Source organism: Lepeophtheirus salmonis, chromosome 14 (assembly GCF_016086655.4).
Source record: "Lepeophtheirus salmonis chromosome 14, UVic_Lsal_1.4, whole genome shotgun sequence".
Lineage (NCBI taxonomy): Eukaryota > Metazoa > Arthropoda > Copepoda > Siphonostomatoida > Caligidae > Lepeophtheirus > Lepeophtheirus salmonis.
Genome location: NC_052144.2, coordinates 2,077,930 through 2,095,976, shown reverse-complemented (window position 1 = coordinate 2,095,976; position 18,047 = coordinate 2,077,930). Strand labels below are relative to the sequence as shown.

Below are 18,047 nucleotides of genomic sequence, written 5' to 3'. Positions count from 1 at the left end.
TAAAGTTTCTCTTTAAGTTTCCCCTAAGAGGTGATAGAAAAAACCTTTATGCTGAATAATATGCCTAAAAGTAAGGCTCCTCATACTTGGACAGCCAGGGCGAAGTACAGAACAACTATTGAAATATTTGATAAAATCTCTGATATGAGGCTTATAGCGGGAGGCCCTCCAGCATTAAGTAAACATCTAAAAACCACACTATATAGAGAGCATGGGGGCGATAGTTATTTTGTCTTTATTTAAAATAATGTAGCGAGCTCCTGAAAAAAATACATAATCCCTGCTACTAAGAATATTAAAGACGAAGTGAACCCATGGGCTACAAAGTTAGTTATAGCTCTAGAAACTCCCTTGGAGGAAAAGGAGGAAATTCTAGCGGATGCCATGGACATGAACCCCCCAGTTTAAGCAATACTCCTGCTAAAATTGTTGAACCTAATAATGGGGCTTTAACGTGAGCTAGGGGTAGCCATAATTATAAGGAAAAATTGGAAGTTTCTCGAGAAAAGCTAAAGATATTATTAAAAGTACTCCTAAGGGGGGGGGGAGAGAGGCGGGAAGGCAGTTTGGGTTATAAATGGCATGGCAAAGCAGGACAAGTAAGGAGCTCAAAGGATAATTAGCAGTAAAGGTAGGGAGCCTAACAGGGTTTATATAATTATTATTTTGTTTGCCAAAATTTGCTCGGGGTGATAGCCTCACCCTAGAATAATTTAAAAAAATTGGAATAAGATTTAGCTCAAACTCAATATAAAAAGTAATAATGTTTGAGGTTGAAAAGTTAAAAAAGAAAATAGAAATAGTAAGCTTGAGTAAAAGGAGTTTAAAGTTCCTATCACTATCGAGATTATTAGAAGAATAGTTCTCGTGATAATAGGAGTTATAATTTCATCTATAAGGGAAAACGTAAACAAATTAAATGTAATATTGTGAATAGGGATTAAGATAATTAAGTCTATAAAAAGAGTTAAGGAGGTAAATTTAGGTCATTTAATGTTAGTGGGGTACTAAAGCTAGGGTTATTTCGTTTTCATTTATGGGGCCTGGATTTAGTAATAAATAGGAGTTGGGATTGTTGATTATACCTAATAACACTCTCCAAAATGTTTTGCCAATATATTTAGTGATGAAGTGAGGAGTGTATGATGTTTTTTTTTTTGTAAATTCAGTCGTTTGGTGTACTTTTCTTTTTTGATTTACAATCACAAGGATTTCCATAATTTTCATAATCCCTGATTCTAATAATTAATTATAGTACAGGAGCAATAATGACGTTTCTTATAAGACGTCATTGTAAGAGGTTTCGTGTCTAAAAAGTAAATGGGATTGCGTGTACTTATGCGTCAGCTAACGACTCTGAATCTTGATTATTCTTGTGATTTGTAAATATAAAATATTGCATTGGTTCTCTTAGCCTTTATAATATTTATGTGCTACAGAATAAATTAGTTAACAAATTTAATTATTATTTAATCATATGATTTATATTGTGACATGAATAAAAGAACTAGAACTTGGACCTTATATTAATATGTAGGATTACTCTTCTAGTCTTGATTTACAATAGTAGGATTTGCAGGTAATATGATATATGCTATAAAATTATTTTTTAGAATGATGATTATTTAATTTATTTAACTCTTATTATTATTATAGGGCACAAAATTACAGAGATACTAAATAGTAAATATGAGCCAGGTCAAAAGAACTCCGAACGTAAGAAGATCCGACTCTTTGATTGTTTTTAATTTCATTTTCTCTGCACGGATAATTGCCGCCTTTTGGACAAGTATATCCGACTGCGATGAGACCTACAACTATTGGGAGCCGGCTCACTATCTCATCTACGGCAAAGGATTTCAAACATGGGAGTATTCTCCAGTCTATTGCCTTAGATCCTACTCTTACATACTTCTCCATACCCTCCCTGGTTGGTTGTACCAGGCATTCTTTCAGCCCAATCAAATATATATATTTTACATGACGAGGTGCCTTCTTGCATTCATCTGCTCTTCCTGTGAAGTATATTTCTACCGTGGAATCATTCTACAATTAGGGGAGAACGTTGGAAGACTCACTTTCATCTTTATGACTCTGGGATGTGGAATGTTTATTTCTTCAACGGCTTTTTTGCCTTCTACTACTTCCATGTATTTATGTTTGATTAGCTATGGTGCCTGGTTCCATTCCAATATTCCATTAGCAATATCTTGTACAGCTCTTTCTACACTCTTTAGCTGGCCATTTGCTGGTGCTCTTGGTGTCCCAATTGCGTTAGATATATTATTTCGACAAAAAAGGTTGAAGGAATTCATAACCTACTCCCTCAGTTCCTTCTTTTTCATATTTGCTCCAGAAATAATGATTGATTGGGTATTCTACGGGAAAATAGTATTTGCTCCTCTAAATATTGTTATCTACAACATTTTTACGTCTCATGGAGCGGATATCTATGGAACAGAGCCATGGTATTTTTACTTACTTAATGGGTTTCTCAATTTCAACTTTATCTTCTTCATTTCACTACTCGTGATTCCTATGGGTTTATTTACAAAACTATTCACTTCCACATCAAACAACGATATACCTTTTTGTACCCTCTATATTGGTTTCTATCTATGGCTTGGAATATTCACATTTCAATCTCATAAGGAAGAACGATTCTTATTCCCTATTTATCCTCTGATTTGTCTTGGAGCCTCACATTTTATTGATTGCCTTCAAAAGCTTTATACATGCTTGGCGAGAAAGTTTAGTTTCGTTTTAAGTAATGCAAATTGGATTGCAGCCTATTTTATTTTCTTATTTTCAATATTTAGCTGCTCCAGAATAATGTCTCTCTATGTGAATTATAACGCCCCAACGAGTCTTTGGGTTAAAATCAATAGCTTACCAGATAACTTAAATACTGAAAATAATCCAAACCATCCACCCCCCAAATATACGGTTTGTGTTGGCAAGGAATGGTACCGATTTCCCACGTCCTTCTTTCTACCATCAACTTCATGGAATGTTGAGTTCCTAAAATCTGATTTTAAAGGCCAATTACCTCGACACTATGATGAAAGCGATTATTTAACAACGAGTCGTATTATCAAAGAATTCAATGATCAAAATTTGGAAGAAAAAAGTCGATATAGAATAGCTGCAGAGGATTGTGATTTTATTGTTGACCAGGATACGGGGGATGACAGTAGTAACCGGGAAGAAAATTACATTCGAAATAAAAAACGTTGGAAAGTTGTTTTTTCATATGGAATACTAAACCCTAAAAAAATGAAGTCCAATCGTTTCCTTCGGGCTTTTTATGTTCCATTTTTAAGCTCAAAGAAAGATGCATTTAACGAATATACTTTATTGCGAAATGAAGTTCGTTTTCAGGAGAGGAAATTGAAAACGATGTAAAAATCAGTGATACTATTTTGTGATATTTTAAGCATATATTATTATGAGCACTAAACAATTAATTAAGTATTATTACATTTTCCAAGTACTATGTACTATTGTATCTATGAAATATATTAGTCTATGTATGACTTTAATCATTTTATGCAATTTAATGTCTATTAACGTAGGCCCCCTTCCCCCAATAACTGAATGCATTTGACTTTATTTGTTCAAGATTTGTAAATAATTCAAAACAAAGTCTAGAATAAGGCATCTTCTATTTTTGAAAAATAAATGAGTAGGAAAAAATCCATATCATGGAGAGGTTTCTCGTGACGTCATAATTTTTACGTCTTCTATTTTGGGGCCCTAAACAACCAAGTTTTATAAAAATAAAGACCTTTTTTTATGAATGTTAATATATAGTGTACTATTGGATGCCAAAATGGGACAAATAAATAGAAAGACATAAACTTTACCGTCTATAGAAATCTTATCAATAAATTGTCTTGTTTTATTATATATCAGACCTTAATATGTATTAGAAATATGATACTATATTGCTAATCAATAGATAAAAATCAAATATTGTAATAGAAAGAATGATTAAGTATTCTTTAATTATCCTACTTTGATCGTCCTTATTCGAGCCAAATATATATATATACAAATCTAGCCATTTTTAGGGATTTTCAGTACAAATATAGAAAATTATTGAGTACATGTTATCACAATAGATGTTAAGGGGTTAAATCATCCCAAAAATTTGTATATTTCCAAGATATTATGGTATATCTACCGTATTATTTATTTATAAGCAGTGGCGTTGCTAGTCTCCCCCAAAAATTTATGTACACCACCTAAAATTTGTATCATAATTTGTTGTGAACACGTTGCAAACAAAAAATGAGATGAATAATTTTAAATGAAGGATTTACAGTAATTGGGATGAGGATAATGCAATCATGGAACATTCTATGAGTGATGAATGATGTAATTTTTAGCTATTTAAATAAAAATAATTAAAATGTTAGTAATCTGTTGCACGTTATTAATTTCAAATAACCACAGTTATATTACACCTAAATACATAATGCCCATTTAATTAGAATAGATCAAAATGAAACCATAGTATCAATTAATAATTGGTTTATTAAAATGACAACGAAAATTCAACTTGAACAATGTGCTAATACAAGTTGTGCAGACATCGCAACTTGTCACAACAAATATATTTTATATTTATATATAAGCCCCTCACCCCCTAAAAAAATGAAAACCAGCATCGCCTTTGTTAATAAGTAATATCAATCATGAATGGTTCTAACAGCTAACAAAATATTCTTATTTTAATAATGATAAATTAACTCCACAAAAATTTTAAAAATGGGAAATTCAATATGAACAAAGTATTGCAGAATAATAATCGATTTTGCCGGTGACGTCAATGTAGAGGTTGAGTGATTTTTACTTTTTGCACTAGAAAAAAGGTAGAAATTGCTGAAACTAGCTATAAAAAGAAAAAGTTTTTGGCCGAAACTGCAGACGATATTCAGTTTCTATTGATTCATAAACTTTAAAAGATTGGATACCAGAGTGAATATCGATTATAACTCCACCCTTATGGATTCCAAGGCAACAGTTCGTGTTGGTCAGCGAGTATGTCTAAAAGATAAGAAAGACGTGGAAGGAGTTGTTTCTTTCTTTGGATTCCCGGATTTTGCTCCAGGAAAATGGGTCGGACTTACTTTAGATACTCCAAAGGGGAAAAATAATGGAACCGTTCAAGGTTCTTTTTCTCTAAATTACTAAATCATTGATCCTTTTTTTTTTCCACAATGATAGGGTCCTTCTCTTAGTTCTATGTAGTGGCATTGAGAGATGAGAGAATGAGTAGGATTGAGTCTCTCCCCTTCTATTCAAAATCTTCTATGCTTGACTTGTTCCATTAACAGTAGCATTTCACAAGCTCTGTCCATTTCGATATCAAGTTTTATATATATATCATGCATTTATCTTAATAACAATCTTGAAGAAGAAAGAAAACTGACGAAAAGTTGAAAATATCAATTAATTTTTGAGTTCATACAAATAAATGTCCATAGAACCCAATATTTGAGTCCATTATAGGCTTATTATTCAAATTAATGGGATGTGTAATGATACTCAAGAATTGTATCTATAGTTAAGAAGCTTTATTTGATTTAAGAGACTTAGATTCGCCCCGATATTGTCTCTTTCAAATAAATTCCAACAATTTCTTATTTTTTTATTGTGACGATTCATTTTGCCTACTTTAAGTGGGATTTGCACACACTCTAAGGGTACATAAGAATAATTTGTTGATAGAAAGGAACGATAATTCGTCAAAAAAATAATGGTGGAAAGCCAAATTGTCGTAACTCAAATATTGACATTACAGAATTAAGCTCGGAAACTCCTCTCTTTCATTATAAATATTGGTGTTTTCCAATTTTTACATTAAAATGGATCCAGGAAATTCATTTCAGCAGTATGAAATTATCTGCTTTTAAGATTACTGATTAAATATCATACTTCTAGGACGAGATATAGTTAAGAAGACAAATAAGATTCCTAATTTTTAGTTACAACTATTTGGCCCTCAACCTTTTTTGAGAAAAATCCTTCTGGCTTACTTTTATATTGACAGCATATGTATTTTTATTTACTTGATCGGATAAGAGCAAAAATTTTCAAATGAAGCGTTTTTGTCGATATTCTAAAGAAGATTAAGGATTTTGAATTTGTATGATATATGTATTAGATAAACTCTTAAAAATATTTGATCATACAGTTATTTTTTCACCTTCTTAAAATTTGAGAGAGTTAGGGTGAGGGGGGATAAAATCAATAATTATGAAATAATACGTCGTTAATGTGGGATGCATTTGATTAAGTCTTTAATGACTATTTTTTTATCATTTATATATCTTATCTTCTTTTTTTACACTTTCAGGTCGGTCATATTTCACTTGTCCTGAAAATTACGGTATGTTTGTCAGACAAACCAATATTATGATACTGGGACCTTCAGAGAACACATCACCTTCATCCATGTCTTCTTCTGTAACGCTAAAGAGCCGATTGCCCGTTTTAGGTGCTACCAAATCGGGGAGTGTTGGAAGTCGTAGTCCTTCTTTTACGGATTTGAAAGGGAAAAAGACACCTAAACCTTCCGTTGTCAATACTTCAAGGATTGAACGAGAACCATCTTTTATAGGTATGAAGTTAACAAGTAAAACGATTTTGATGTTTTATACAATAGAAGAGTTCAACTATGCTTTAATTTCTATGCTCGTAAATACAATATTAATGACGACAATTCCCTGGCAGTAATTTTGACTCCGGAACAATTAAACATTCTTTATTTTGTATAAATATACAAATTAAAACATTATTTATTTATTTTTTACTTTTTCAACAGTAAAGGCAATAAAATCATAGATCCCAATTTAATTTTTTTTTAAAGAATTACAAGATAATAAGAATAATTAACATAAGGAAAACTTTTTTAGCAAAATATATTTTTCAAAAGGCTCTTAACTTACAGTATTGATTTAAAGGTTTTTGTCTTTATCTCTCCCCTCAACAAAATGTGATTTTGAGGGTAAAAACCATTGCACGATGATTTAAATGGGTATATTCCTCAAGAGAATATTAATAACTTTGTCAAAATATTTTTTTACCCAAGTATTTCTCATTTTGATATCAAAAAAAATAGTTACAATGTGTTGATATAAATCCTGCTTCTCGGTATTAATTGATTAAGTTAAATAATTTGATATTATTGTAAACATACATACTTATTTAAAAATCTAATGCATCAGATACTTTACTTTATTAATTACGGTGCTAGGTAATTTAGCCCCAGGGATATTTTACCTTAATATATAAATAAATGAGATTTATGTTTCGTTATTGTTATTTTTGGTTAAAATCGATGGTCCCTTGAATTTTTTAAATCAAAATATGTAATGTGTATTACTATAAAACGCATTAAATGGTTGTTTTTTGTAGGAATAATGATGAAATCATGCCCCAAAATTTCAATGCATATACCAACAAAATCTCACTTTTTTTATTAATTCAAACCAGCGACAAAATAGGTAATAAGATTAGTATAATAAGAAAAAAGGAAAAAACACGGCAACAATTCAAAACGAAGAATTTCTAATTACTTCTCCTTTAGTAATTATCATTAGACATGATGGATTATTCATTCTAGAAAATACTCATTGATTGACAAACATGAGTTTATCATTTTTCGAACAGAAACCAAACATTTAACATATTCTATGGTAATAAATATTGCATATTTTGATTTCAACCAAAATATACAATAACGACCGATAAACTTCAATTATTTTAAGGGGATATACCTTGAGGCAAAATGGCTTTAAGGCAAAATCATCGGGTATTGTTTATTACCTCCGACAACAAATTGAACGTAGGTTATGTTTACGTCTGGGTTTGTTTCTTTGTAAGCAAGATTATGGAAAAAGTTAAGGGCCGAAAACGTTACATGAAGATTATATATGTTAACAATAAGAGTGGGCCTGTCGCGATATGCAATAAATCGATTAATGGGGCGATAAATTAAAATGAGGGATAATTTTTTCCCAGCTGCAATAAATTCCATCCATACGCTTCAAAGTACGTGATATCAAAAGTTTTTAATCCGGTGTTGGTATTTATTGCTCGGAATCTGCAAGACGAAAGAAGCTACAGATTTACATATGGCCTGTTGAGGCATTGTTTTTGTTTTTTGTTAGCTTGCCCTTTTTTGCACAAATTATTTGTTGAAGTGCAATCTGGTCCCTTTTATTAAGTGTTTAAATTGTATTTATTGTTTTTAGTTTTTATTCAAGAGCATTTTTGGTTGAAATAATTTTATTTATTGCTTTTGGATGTTTAGTTAATTAATTATACATATTTTAAATGTCTTCCAGATGTCCAGTTCCATTGTTCTTTAAAATAAAAGTTCAATGATATTCGAAAGGGTTTAATTGTATGATTATGACGTTATCATAATATGAGATGAAAATAGTATCATAATGGGAATATTATTGTTTATCGCAATAATTTCTGGGTCAATGAATCCCACAGAAAAATATGTTATCGTGACAGGCCTAAGTAAGAGACCATTAATTTTTGAGACGTAAAAGTTCAAGGTCACGCAATAGGTTAAAAACGCAAAATTGACGAAAACTTTTGAAAAAATTGGGATGCATAACTCAAATTATATTATTATCACAAGAAAGTGTTAAAAATGCATAATTGACTATAATTCGGAAAAATGATTTTAGGTGGAGTTGTGACCTCTACCGAGTGTTCATTCCTGTTTCATTCATTCATTTGAATAAAATTGTAATTTTATGTTCCTCTTCATTTTGTTTGTGTCTCTTACGTGTTTTTGTATCGTAAAATGTAATAATTAATTATATAACAATCAATACTTTTTTCCCCCTATTCATAGAACCTAACTTTGTCCAAACGATGAAGCCTCCTAGCACATCTGAATCTCCCTCAATGAATTCTCCTCGTAGTGATAGACTGGAGGAAAAAGTTGCTGCTCTTCAAACCCAACAAAATCTTCAAGTTGCTCGTGAAGAAGTGAAAGATTTGAATGAAAAATTGGAAACATTAAAAATCAAACGAGTCAAGGATCAAGAGAAAATCAAAGAATTAGATAAGATGAAAATTCAACATGAAACCCTTACAGAATTTAAGAGCCGTATCATGGAATCCCAAAAGGATTTGCAAAGGAAGTTAGTAGAGGCAGAGAGAATTGCTCGAGAAGCAGTTGAAGCAAAGGAAAGGCATGCCGATGAAATGAGTGAATTATCGGAAACAATGGAAATGGCAACTCTAGACAAAGAAATGGCAGAGGAAAAGGCGGAGACTCTACAAATTGAGTTGGAACATGCCAAAGAAAGAATTGAGGAGTTGACATTAGATTTGGACATCATCAAGACTGAATTTGGAACAGATGGGTCAAATAATGTTTCTTCGAGTTCAGGAATTACTAACTTTGAGTTCAAGCAACTGACTGCTCAAAATGAGAAACTTAGAGAGACGTTAGTTCGAATGCGCGACTTATCGGCACATGAAAAGAATGAAATTACAAAATATACAAAAGAAATGGAGGAGATGCGTTCTGAAATGGCAACTTTATTGAAAGAGAACGAAAAATCAAAGTCATCAAATGAAGAAATGCGTCAAACAATCGTTGACTTACAGGATCAAGTAGATGCTGCACTTGGATCAGAGGAAATGGTGGATAACTTAACAGTTAAATGTCTAGACCTCGAAGACAAAGTAAGTGCTTTAATTGAAGAAAAGGAGGATTTGGAAACTCTCCATGATATGAATGAAGAACTTCAAGAAAATGCCCGTGAAACGGAAATAGAACTTAGAGAAGAATTAGATTTGGTCCAGGCCAAAATCAGAGATATTAAAAAAGAGCGTGAAGCTGCATATGAGATTATAAATGACCATGAAACAACTATTCGTAAGTTTAGAGATCTTGTGGGCAAAGTACAAGAACAAAATACCGAACTCCGTGGAGCATTGGAACGTGAAACTAATAAACCTGTGGATTCAGGTTCGGGAGCATTTGTTGCTGCTGAAATGATGGATTTTAAAAAAATGTTTGCAGAGACCAAAGCACATTCTAAGGCAATTGATATGGAGCTGCGTCAATGTGAAGCAGATCAAAGTAATAAACATGTGATGTATCTTACCTCATTTATGAGCGATTCCTTTATGGGAAAAGGTGGGGACAATGAGGCAGTGTTAGTGCTACTCCTTATTCCTAGATTGATTTGGAAAGTACGGATTTTAAGTAGTCAAGTAAAGGATAAATTTTGTCCCTCATCTCAACCTACTATTGATCGTGACTCCATTCTGAAGGGTCACACTGTTGAGCGCTATTCATTTGGTCTTAAAATGACAAGTCTTCTTCATACATTCACAGTGCATTTAGGGAAATTTGAGTCAGCTTTAAATACATGCTCACCTGCAACGTTTCTTCGAATCGGTACCTTGTTTCCTGAAATGTCAGTTCATGAAAAGGCCGTTGATTTTTATATAAATCTTCTACGAAAGGATCAACTAGACGAAAATGTTCCGACGGATAACCTTAATAAATCATTAAATTACTTTGAAAACATTTATCCACTTTATCTGTCGGAAGAAAAAGTGACGGATGGGAATTATTTACTAGCTATCTCAAAAGCATACTCAAATGCTTCTGAAGCACTATCTGCTCAAATTTCCATTGGAAAGGCTTTATTAGCCAAAGGTCAAGATGATAGTCAAATCGGAGTTTTCTTTAAAACAATGGAGGGTGAAATCAATGAAACCGTTAAGGTTATAAAAAGTATGAAGCGTCGTATCCCTGAGGACTCTTTAACTTCCATCGTTTTCCCTGGTTCGTATGGAATCAAATTTGATAAGGTTTTGAAAAAATTGGCCTGCCTTGTTAACGCATATTTTCAATTTGGGAAAACAGCTTCAGTGGAAGCTGGTTCATCTGATCCTGAAAATGGAATTTCACCAGTCAAATTACTAGAAATACTCTCTAACTCAGTCAGTTCAGAAGAAAGCTTAGATGAAGACATAACCGGAGATGCATTGTCTGTCTTGAAAAAAGTATTTGATTTCTGTTCCAAGTCCATTCAAGAGCTAAATAAACCATTCCAAGATGGAGAATGGGATGTTAATAGTAACAGTGAACCACGAAATAAGTTTATCCCACCAGTGGAACTTCGTTCACAAATTTATAAAACTCAATTAAAAGAAGCAGAAAGTATCAAATATAAATTAGAAAATAAGGATTTGGATATCAAGGAGCTGAAAAAACATCTCAAAGTTAAAGGTGATGAATTATCTGAAATGCAAGTCCGAAAGGATTTGGCAGATAAAAAATTATTCGATAGTAGTCGGGATTCAGAGCTTATGATTGAGAAATTACAACGTAAGCTAGATGATGTATGTTGCCTACTCAGAAGGAAGGAAAAAGAATTTGAAGATACGATGGATCAGTTACAATCGGATATTGAAAGTTTGGAGAGTGAAAAGGGAGAATTGAAAGACCGAGTCAAGAATATGTCAAAAAAGCCCTTATTGAAGGTATTTCAAAAAGTCAAGCTCTCACAGCATCAAAAATGGATGATAATGGTCCCAATTCAATGGGACCATCTGTACCATCTCCTATTAAGGTATATTTTATAACTTCCTACTTGATTACAATCCATTGCTATTTATATATTTTTTTAGGATTCACCAATGCTGCTTCAACAAATTGAAGATTTGCGATCAGCTGTCATAACACTCAAGGAAATGAGCTACGTTCGTCAGGGAGAGGATCTTAGGCATAGAATGCTTAAGTTGAAGCCAATCATTCTTCCTAAAAAGAAACATCACTTTGAAGAAGAGTATGTGGAAGAAAAGAAGGACTTGAGTAAGGATGATATTGAGAATAATTTAGAGCAGCAAAAAACGATTACTGCTGCTGATAACTCCATTACTGATCTCGTCAAAAGAGTTAAAAACTTACGAAATGAAGTTAACTCTGCTTTACTCTCACCAATGGAAGTGATTGATCTTCAAGCCAAGCCCTATACTTGTGAAAAGACTCAACTTTTACATCTAGCTGAACGAAGGATAAGAGAAAAGAAACTTCGCCGAGCAGTTGAAGAATTATCACTCCGAGTAGCTAAATTAACTGCATCACGATATCCTGGTGGAGAGGTATCCACGGATTTAAATGTTACATTTCCTTCTCTACAAATGGCTAAAGTATTAAATGAAAAAGGATATACCAAGTTTGGAAGGCTCAAGATTGCTCCTCAAGGGGATTCTAATAAAACGGTGCCCGTCCTTCTTGATGTCCAAGATTTGAAGCTTCTACACAACAAAGTATTATCTGCTTGATATTGTTATTATATTCCAATTATGTAATTTATTTAACATTAGTTGTATCTTTATTGATTTGTCGAATAGTAATTTATAATGCTAGATGCTATTTCCATATAATTATGAAAGTATGTATGGTCATAAATGATAATTCCTATCAGATAATTACTCCTTCAAAACTAATGAGAGTCTATAAAATACGCATTGCTTTTTCATTTAAATATTTTAATACAACTAAACTTTAATTTTCATTTATCATTAATAATAATGTATTACTTTGATATTGTTAAATGTTGTGATAAAAAGTCAATTAATTAACATTTGTGCACTTTTGGTTGTAGTCAGAAATATTTAATAATAGCAAAATAGCATTTCAATTCTATTTTATATACATATACTAATTAATAATTATTGTACTTTGTGCAACCATTGATTGTTTAACTTTTCTAATTATCTATATAATATGTATGTGCTTGTATTTATCCAGCTCGTCTTCTAGATTTTTTATATACATTTAATAAATATCAGACAAAAGCATATCCAGCTATTGAAATTTCCATCATTTGATTTATTTAAAATCTTAATATTTTCTCTTTCATTCGTACCAACTATAGAGTTACTTCACTCAAGATACTTGGAGACCATTTCTGCTTCTTTTCTCTTTATCAATATTCTTTCTTAACCTTGATTTGTTGAATGATCATTATCTTTTTAAGCTGTGAATCATTATAATTGAATAATAATTCAATTGTTGGAAAGAAGTACCAAACTATTTCTATCCTTTCTGTCTGTTAAATTTGGAGTAAAGACTGCGAGATGCAATAACTGTAACGGCGTGCCAAATGACCGACATGCCTTGAAGGAAGTTTGTTAGTTTTTTTTTCAGAAAGACTATTTCTTGATTCTTGACGAAGTTTTTTTTTTTTTTAAATTCAAGTCTTTTTGACCAAAATATTTAGAATTTGACACCTTTTGACTAAAATTTTAAAGTTTGACAATGAGAATTTGAGCAGATTTTTTTTTAAATGGCGTTCTTTTAATTTAACTTTATTTTTCATTGGAGTCAGGGCTCGCAAAAATACATGGCCTCAACAAATTAAATTACAAAGATTTTTTAAACGTCAGAGTTCTTTGTTAGCAATTTTTCTTGGATCATTTATAATTTATATAACAACTTTATTTCAACTTTAACTCAACTAGTTATTTTTTTATTTATCAAAATCAGTTTTTAACTTAACTAGTTAATTTTTTAAACTGTATAATCTTAACTTTAACATAACTTGATTAAGTTAATTAGTTAAAGATTAATTTGTTTTTTTTTATTCTCAGTTGAAATACTTAAAAAAAACTTGAAATAACCTTTAGTTCTCTGATAATTTAGGTAAACACTGTGTCGACACTACCTGTTTTATGAAACTTTGGAATTGGGTCTTTCCACACCAAATCGTTTTTAGATTATCTCCCATATTTTATTAATTTTACATATAGTTTAAAATTACATAAAAACTCAAAAATCTAAACTTTAACCTTCTTTGACCTCCATTTCAATAGTTAATTTCTCTTGAATTTCTTTTATGCCTCGAAACAGAAATTGTTGAGAGTATGAATCTGTAATTTTTCCTTGATCGTGAAATTAGAATTAGAGAAAATACATAGAGGCTGAGAGAAAAATCTTGATTATAAAGCCTTGATAAATCTCTATATAGACTAATTTAATTAGTTATTTTTTTTATACCAAAATTAATTTAAACTTGATCATGGTTGGGTGAGTTAATTTAACTTGATTAGTTAAAAGGATAAGTTAACTTGACCATCCCTGTTTCTAATGGTTATTTGTCCAAAGATTACTAATACATTTTTTCATGATTTTAGGTCTAATAAACATGATCTTTGAGAATGCCTAAAATAAAATTTATATATATTGAAAAATTAAATTAAGTAAATCATGAATTATTGTGTAAACTTTTTCTTTCTATGGAATATTTCACAATATACCTTTTGCAAATCAGTGGACTATGGAATGGTCGTGTATGAATTAGGGATTCTAGGTTAGGCTAGAGTGCAATTTTCGACAGACAGTTTCATTTTTTATTGGTTAATACTTCAATATTTTTTGAACTTTATTTGAAACAAGATGGTGAATGCTGTGTGAAATCCAACACATTCATTCAACGGAAAAAGGGTGAACGGGTCCAAGCCTGCAATAAACTAAATAAATAGTTGATAAATCCATGGGTAACTGCACCTGCAGTAGAATCTGAAAGTTGCCTCTTCCTCAGCAATCTGGGAAGTAAATAACTTATTACCTTTGTTGGTCAAACAAATTTGTTGTAATTATGTTTGAGGCAATAGGAGTTAAGCGTATAAAAACAATAAAGGCAGTAATAAATGCAAAAAGTACTAAGCCTGAGCATCAGTGCTGCTTGGCAAATTATGAATGTTGGCGATCTGCCGTGCTCAATGCATGAATGATCTCCCCATGCCGTGTGGGGAACGAAGGTATTTTGTAGAAGGATGGTAGGTGCTGCTTAATAAATATTTTTGCTCCTAAAGAAGAGCAAAGCAGAAGAAAATAATGAAGCCCGTGCAGGGGCTCGAACCCTGGACCGTTAGGTTAAAAGCCTAACGCTCTACCAACTGAGCTACACGGGCTTGTTACTTTGCCCACACAGTTCTAAAAATACAAAATTTAATAGTTAACTTGTGGCTGCGTGGCTAAAAAAACAAAGCAAATTTCCGACAGTTTAAGATTTGTTATTTTGAGCTATGAATTGGATATTCAAAAACAATACTTCAAAAGCATAACTTTTTTACATCTCAGATTACAAAATGAAATTTTGCACATAATTTTTTTTCAAAAGCTGAATCATTAATATTTTTGCAAGTAAAGTTTTTTTGTAGATGAGTTTTTTTGTGATACATCATTATCACCAATTACGAGAAATTACTTAGTCCTCAAAAAAAAAAAAAAATTCTCTAACTGTGATATACAGACAAGTCGTTTGTGGGGTGATTCATCGACTTGGTAGTTCCCCCTTGATCTTCTTCTCTAAGGTGGAGAGGAGCTCCGAGACCCTCTTTAAATTGTGCCCTTCACTTCCTGTTTTCCTGGAGGTGTCTTCTCCATCATTCTTCACCTTGGTCCTGAAGTATACCACAAAGTCCATAATCATCGTCACCTCAACTTCATCATATAGGAGATCTTAAATGCACTGTATTTTGGCTTTTTGCTCACTCAGGATGACGAGTTAAGGTTATGTTTATGATAGTTTATTTATGCACAAAGCCTGACTAAACCAGAATATGAAAAAGTAATCCATGAACCTGCCAATATTCATGACAAAATCAACATTAATTATCAGTCTACATTTTGGTACCCGACAATGCATATTTTTTAGTTTGCTCATGTCCTATAGTAATTAACTCATGTTAAGCTGTGACATATTCACATCAATTATTAGATCATTACAAGTTCCATAAATGGGAATAATTGGGCAATTATCAACTGATTTTAGGCCTTTTTCTCTTAGGTTACTGGAAAGAAAATAACCTTACACAAGAATTTTTGGTCCAGGCCTCACTTACTCTAAAACGGCCCCTGGGACCCGTTATTAATTAATATCCACTCTATCAGTTTTGCAAAAGCCTCAGCTATCAGAGGGGTCCGTAATACAAAACAGACCATAACTTATGAACAAATTGAGATATATATCACTCAACTTGATTTAAGGTGGAGGTTTTGAACTCGGCCATTGCCCATTCTAGATTTAAATGATTTCATTCGAAAAATGATTAAAATAACTGATACGTATTTGAGTACCGGAACTTCTACAAAAATATTGGTATCTCGACAACAATATAATATAGATTTTTTTGTTTACATTCAGTTCCCTCAATAAAGCAAGATTGGAGACGGAAAAGAATAATGAGCACCAGTCTTTTTGTCATTCATTTATTGTTGTTTCTAATCATAGTTGGGCTAGTTAATGCAACTTAACTTAACTTAGATAAGTTAACTAACTTTTAACTTAACTCGTTAATTATTTAAACAACTTTATTTCAACTTTAACTCAACTAGTTATTTTTTTATTTATCAAAATCAGTTTTTAACTTAACTAGTTAATTTTTTAAACTGTATAATCTTAACTTTAACATAACTTGATTAAGTTAATTAGTTAAAGATTAATTTGTTTTTTTTATTCTCAGTTGAAATACTTAAAAAAAACTTGAAATAACCTTTAGTTCTCTGATAATTTAGGTAAACACTGTGTCGACACTACCTGTTTTATGAAACTTTGGAATTGGGTCTTTCCACACCAAATCGTTTTTAGATTATCTCCCATATTTTATTAATTTTACATATAGTTTAAAATTACATAAAAACTCAAAAATCTAAACTTTAACCTTCTTTGACCTCCATTTCAATAGTTAATTTCTCTTGAATTTCTTTTATGCTTCGAAACAGAAATTGTTGAGAGTATGAATCTGTAATTTTTCCTTGATCGTGAAATTAGAATTAGAGAAAATACATAGAGGCTGAGAGAAAAATCTTGATTATAAAGCCTTGATAAATCTCTATATAGACTAATTTAATTAGTTATTTTTTTATACCAAAATTAATTTAAACTTGATCATGGTTGGGTGAGTTAATTTAACTTGATTAGTTAAAAGGATAAGTTAACTTGACCATCCCTGTTTCTAATGGTTATTTGTCCAAAGATTACTAATAATTTTTTCATGATTTTAGGTCTAATAAACATGATCTTTGAGAATGCCTAAAATAAAATTTATATATATTGAAAAATTAAATTAAGTAAATCATGAATTATTGTGTAAACTTTTTCTTTCTATGGAATATTTCACAATATACCTTTTGCAAATCAGTGGACTATGGAATGGTCGTGTATGAATTAGGGATTCTAGGTTAGGCTAGAGTGCAATTTTCGACAGACAGTTTCATTTTTTATTGGTAAATACTTCAATATTTTTTGAACTTTATTTGAAACAAGATGGTGAATGCTGTGTGAAATCCAACACATTCATTCAACGGAAAAAGGGTGAACGGGTCCAAGCCTGCAATAAACTAAATAAATAGTTGATAAATCCATGGGTAACTGCACCTGCAGTAGAATCTGAAAGTTGCCTCTTCCTCAGCAATCTGGGAAGTAAATAACTTATTACCTTTGTTGGTCAAACAAATTTGTTGTAATTATGTTTGAGGCAATAGGAGTTAAGCGTATAAAAACAATAAAGGCAGTAATAAATGCAAAAAGTACTAAGCCTGAGCATTAGTGCTGCTTGGCAAATTATGAATGTTGGCGATCTGCCGTGCTCAATGCATGAATGATCTCCCCATGCCGTGTGGGGAACGAAGGTATTTTGTAGAAGGATGGTAGGTGCTGCTTAATAAATATTTTTGCTCCTAAAGAAGAGCAAAGCAGAAGAAAATAATGAAGCCCGTGCAGGGGCTCGAACCCTGGACCGTTAGGTTAAAAGCCTAACGCTCTACCAACTGAGCTACACGGGCTTGTTACTTTGCCCACACAGTTCTAAAAATTAAAATATTTAATAGTTAACTTGTGGCTGTGTGGCTAAATAAACAATGCAAATTTCCGACAGTTTAAGATTTGTTATTTTGAGCTATGAGCTTGATATTCAAAAACAATACTATAAAAGCATAATTTTTTACATCTGAAATTTTTCATGCAGATTCTTCAGGC

The 18,047-nt window shown here is 31.8% G+C and overlaps 2 protein-coding genes and 2 non-coding genes across 4 annotated transcripts; 2 read left to right on the top strand and 2 right to left on the bottom strand.

Annotated features, from left to right (window-relative positions):
• Positions 1-1,299: 1,299 nt before the first annotated feature.
• On the top strand, positions 1,300-3,542 carry Alg9 (alpha-1,2-mannosyltransferase Alg9). The gene is made up of 2 exons (XM_040724842.2): positions 1,300-1,579; positions 1,657-3,542. Exon 2 carries the CDS (start codon positions 1,690-1,692, stop codon positions 3,403-3,405), a length of 1,716 nt encoding a protein of 571 aa, XP_040580776.1. The 5' UTR covers positions 1,300-1,579; positions 1,657-1,689; the 3' UTR covers positions 3,406-3,542.
• A 1,321-nt stretch (positions 3,543-4,863) lies between these two features.
• On the top strand, positions 4,864-12,884 carry DCTN1-p150 (dynactin subunit 1). Its single transcript, XM_040724540.2, has 4 exons — positions 4,864-5,176; positions 6,365-6,628; positions 8,885-11,630; positions 11,689-12,884. Exons 1-4 carry the CDS (start codon positions 5,011-5,013, stop codon positions 11,738-11,740), a joined length of 3,228 nt encoding a protein of 1,075 aa, XP_040580474.1. The 5' UTR covers positions 4,864-5,010; the 3' UTR covers positions 11,741-12,884.
• A 2,022-nt stretch (positions 12,885-14,906) lies between these two features.
• On the bottom strand, positions 14,907-14,979 carry TRNAK-UUU (transfer RNA lysine (anticodon UUU)). The gene has a single exon. It is a non-coding gene; the product is annotated as a tRNA-Lys (tRNA).
• A 2,802-nt stretch (positions 14,980-17,781) lies between these two features.
• Positions 17,782-17,854, bottom strand: TRNAK-UUU (transfer RNA lysine (anticodon UUU)). Its single transcript has one exon. It is a non-coding gene; the product is annotated as a tRNA-Lys (tRNA).
• Between the last annotated feature and the right edge of the window lie 193 nt (positions 17,855-18,047).

Coding starts and splice junctions, on each gene's coding strand:
- Alg9 (XM_040724842.2), top strand. CDS start 1,690: ATGAGCCAGGTCAAAAGAACTCCGAACGTAAGAAGATCCGACTCTTTG.
- DCTN1-p150 (XM_040724540.2), top strand. CDS start 5,011: ATGGATTCCAAGGCAACAGTTCGTGTTGGTCAGCGAGTATGTCTAAAA. Junction 5,177..6,364: donor AAATAATGGAACCGTTCAAG/GTTCTTTTTCTC, acceptor TTACACTTTCAG/GTCGGTCATATTTCACTTGT. Junction 11,631..11,688: donor CTGTACCATCTCCTATTAAG/GTATATTTTATA, acceptor ATATTTTTTTAG/GATTCACCAATGCTGCTTCA.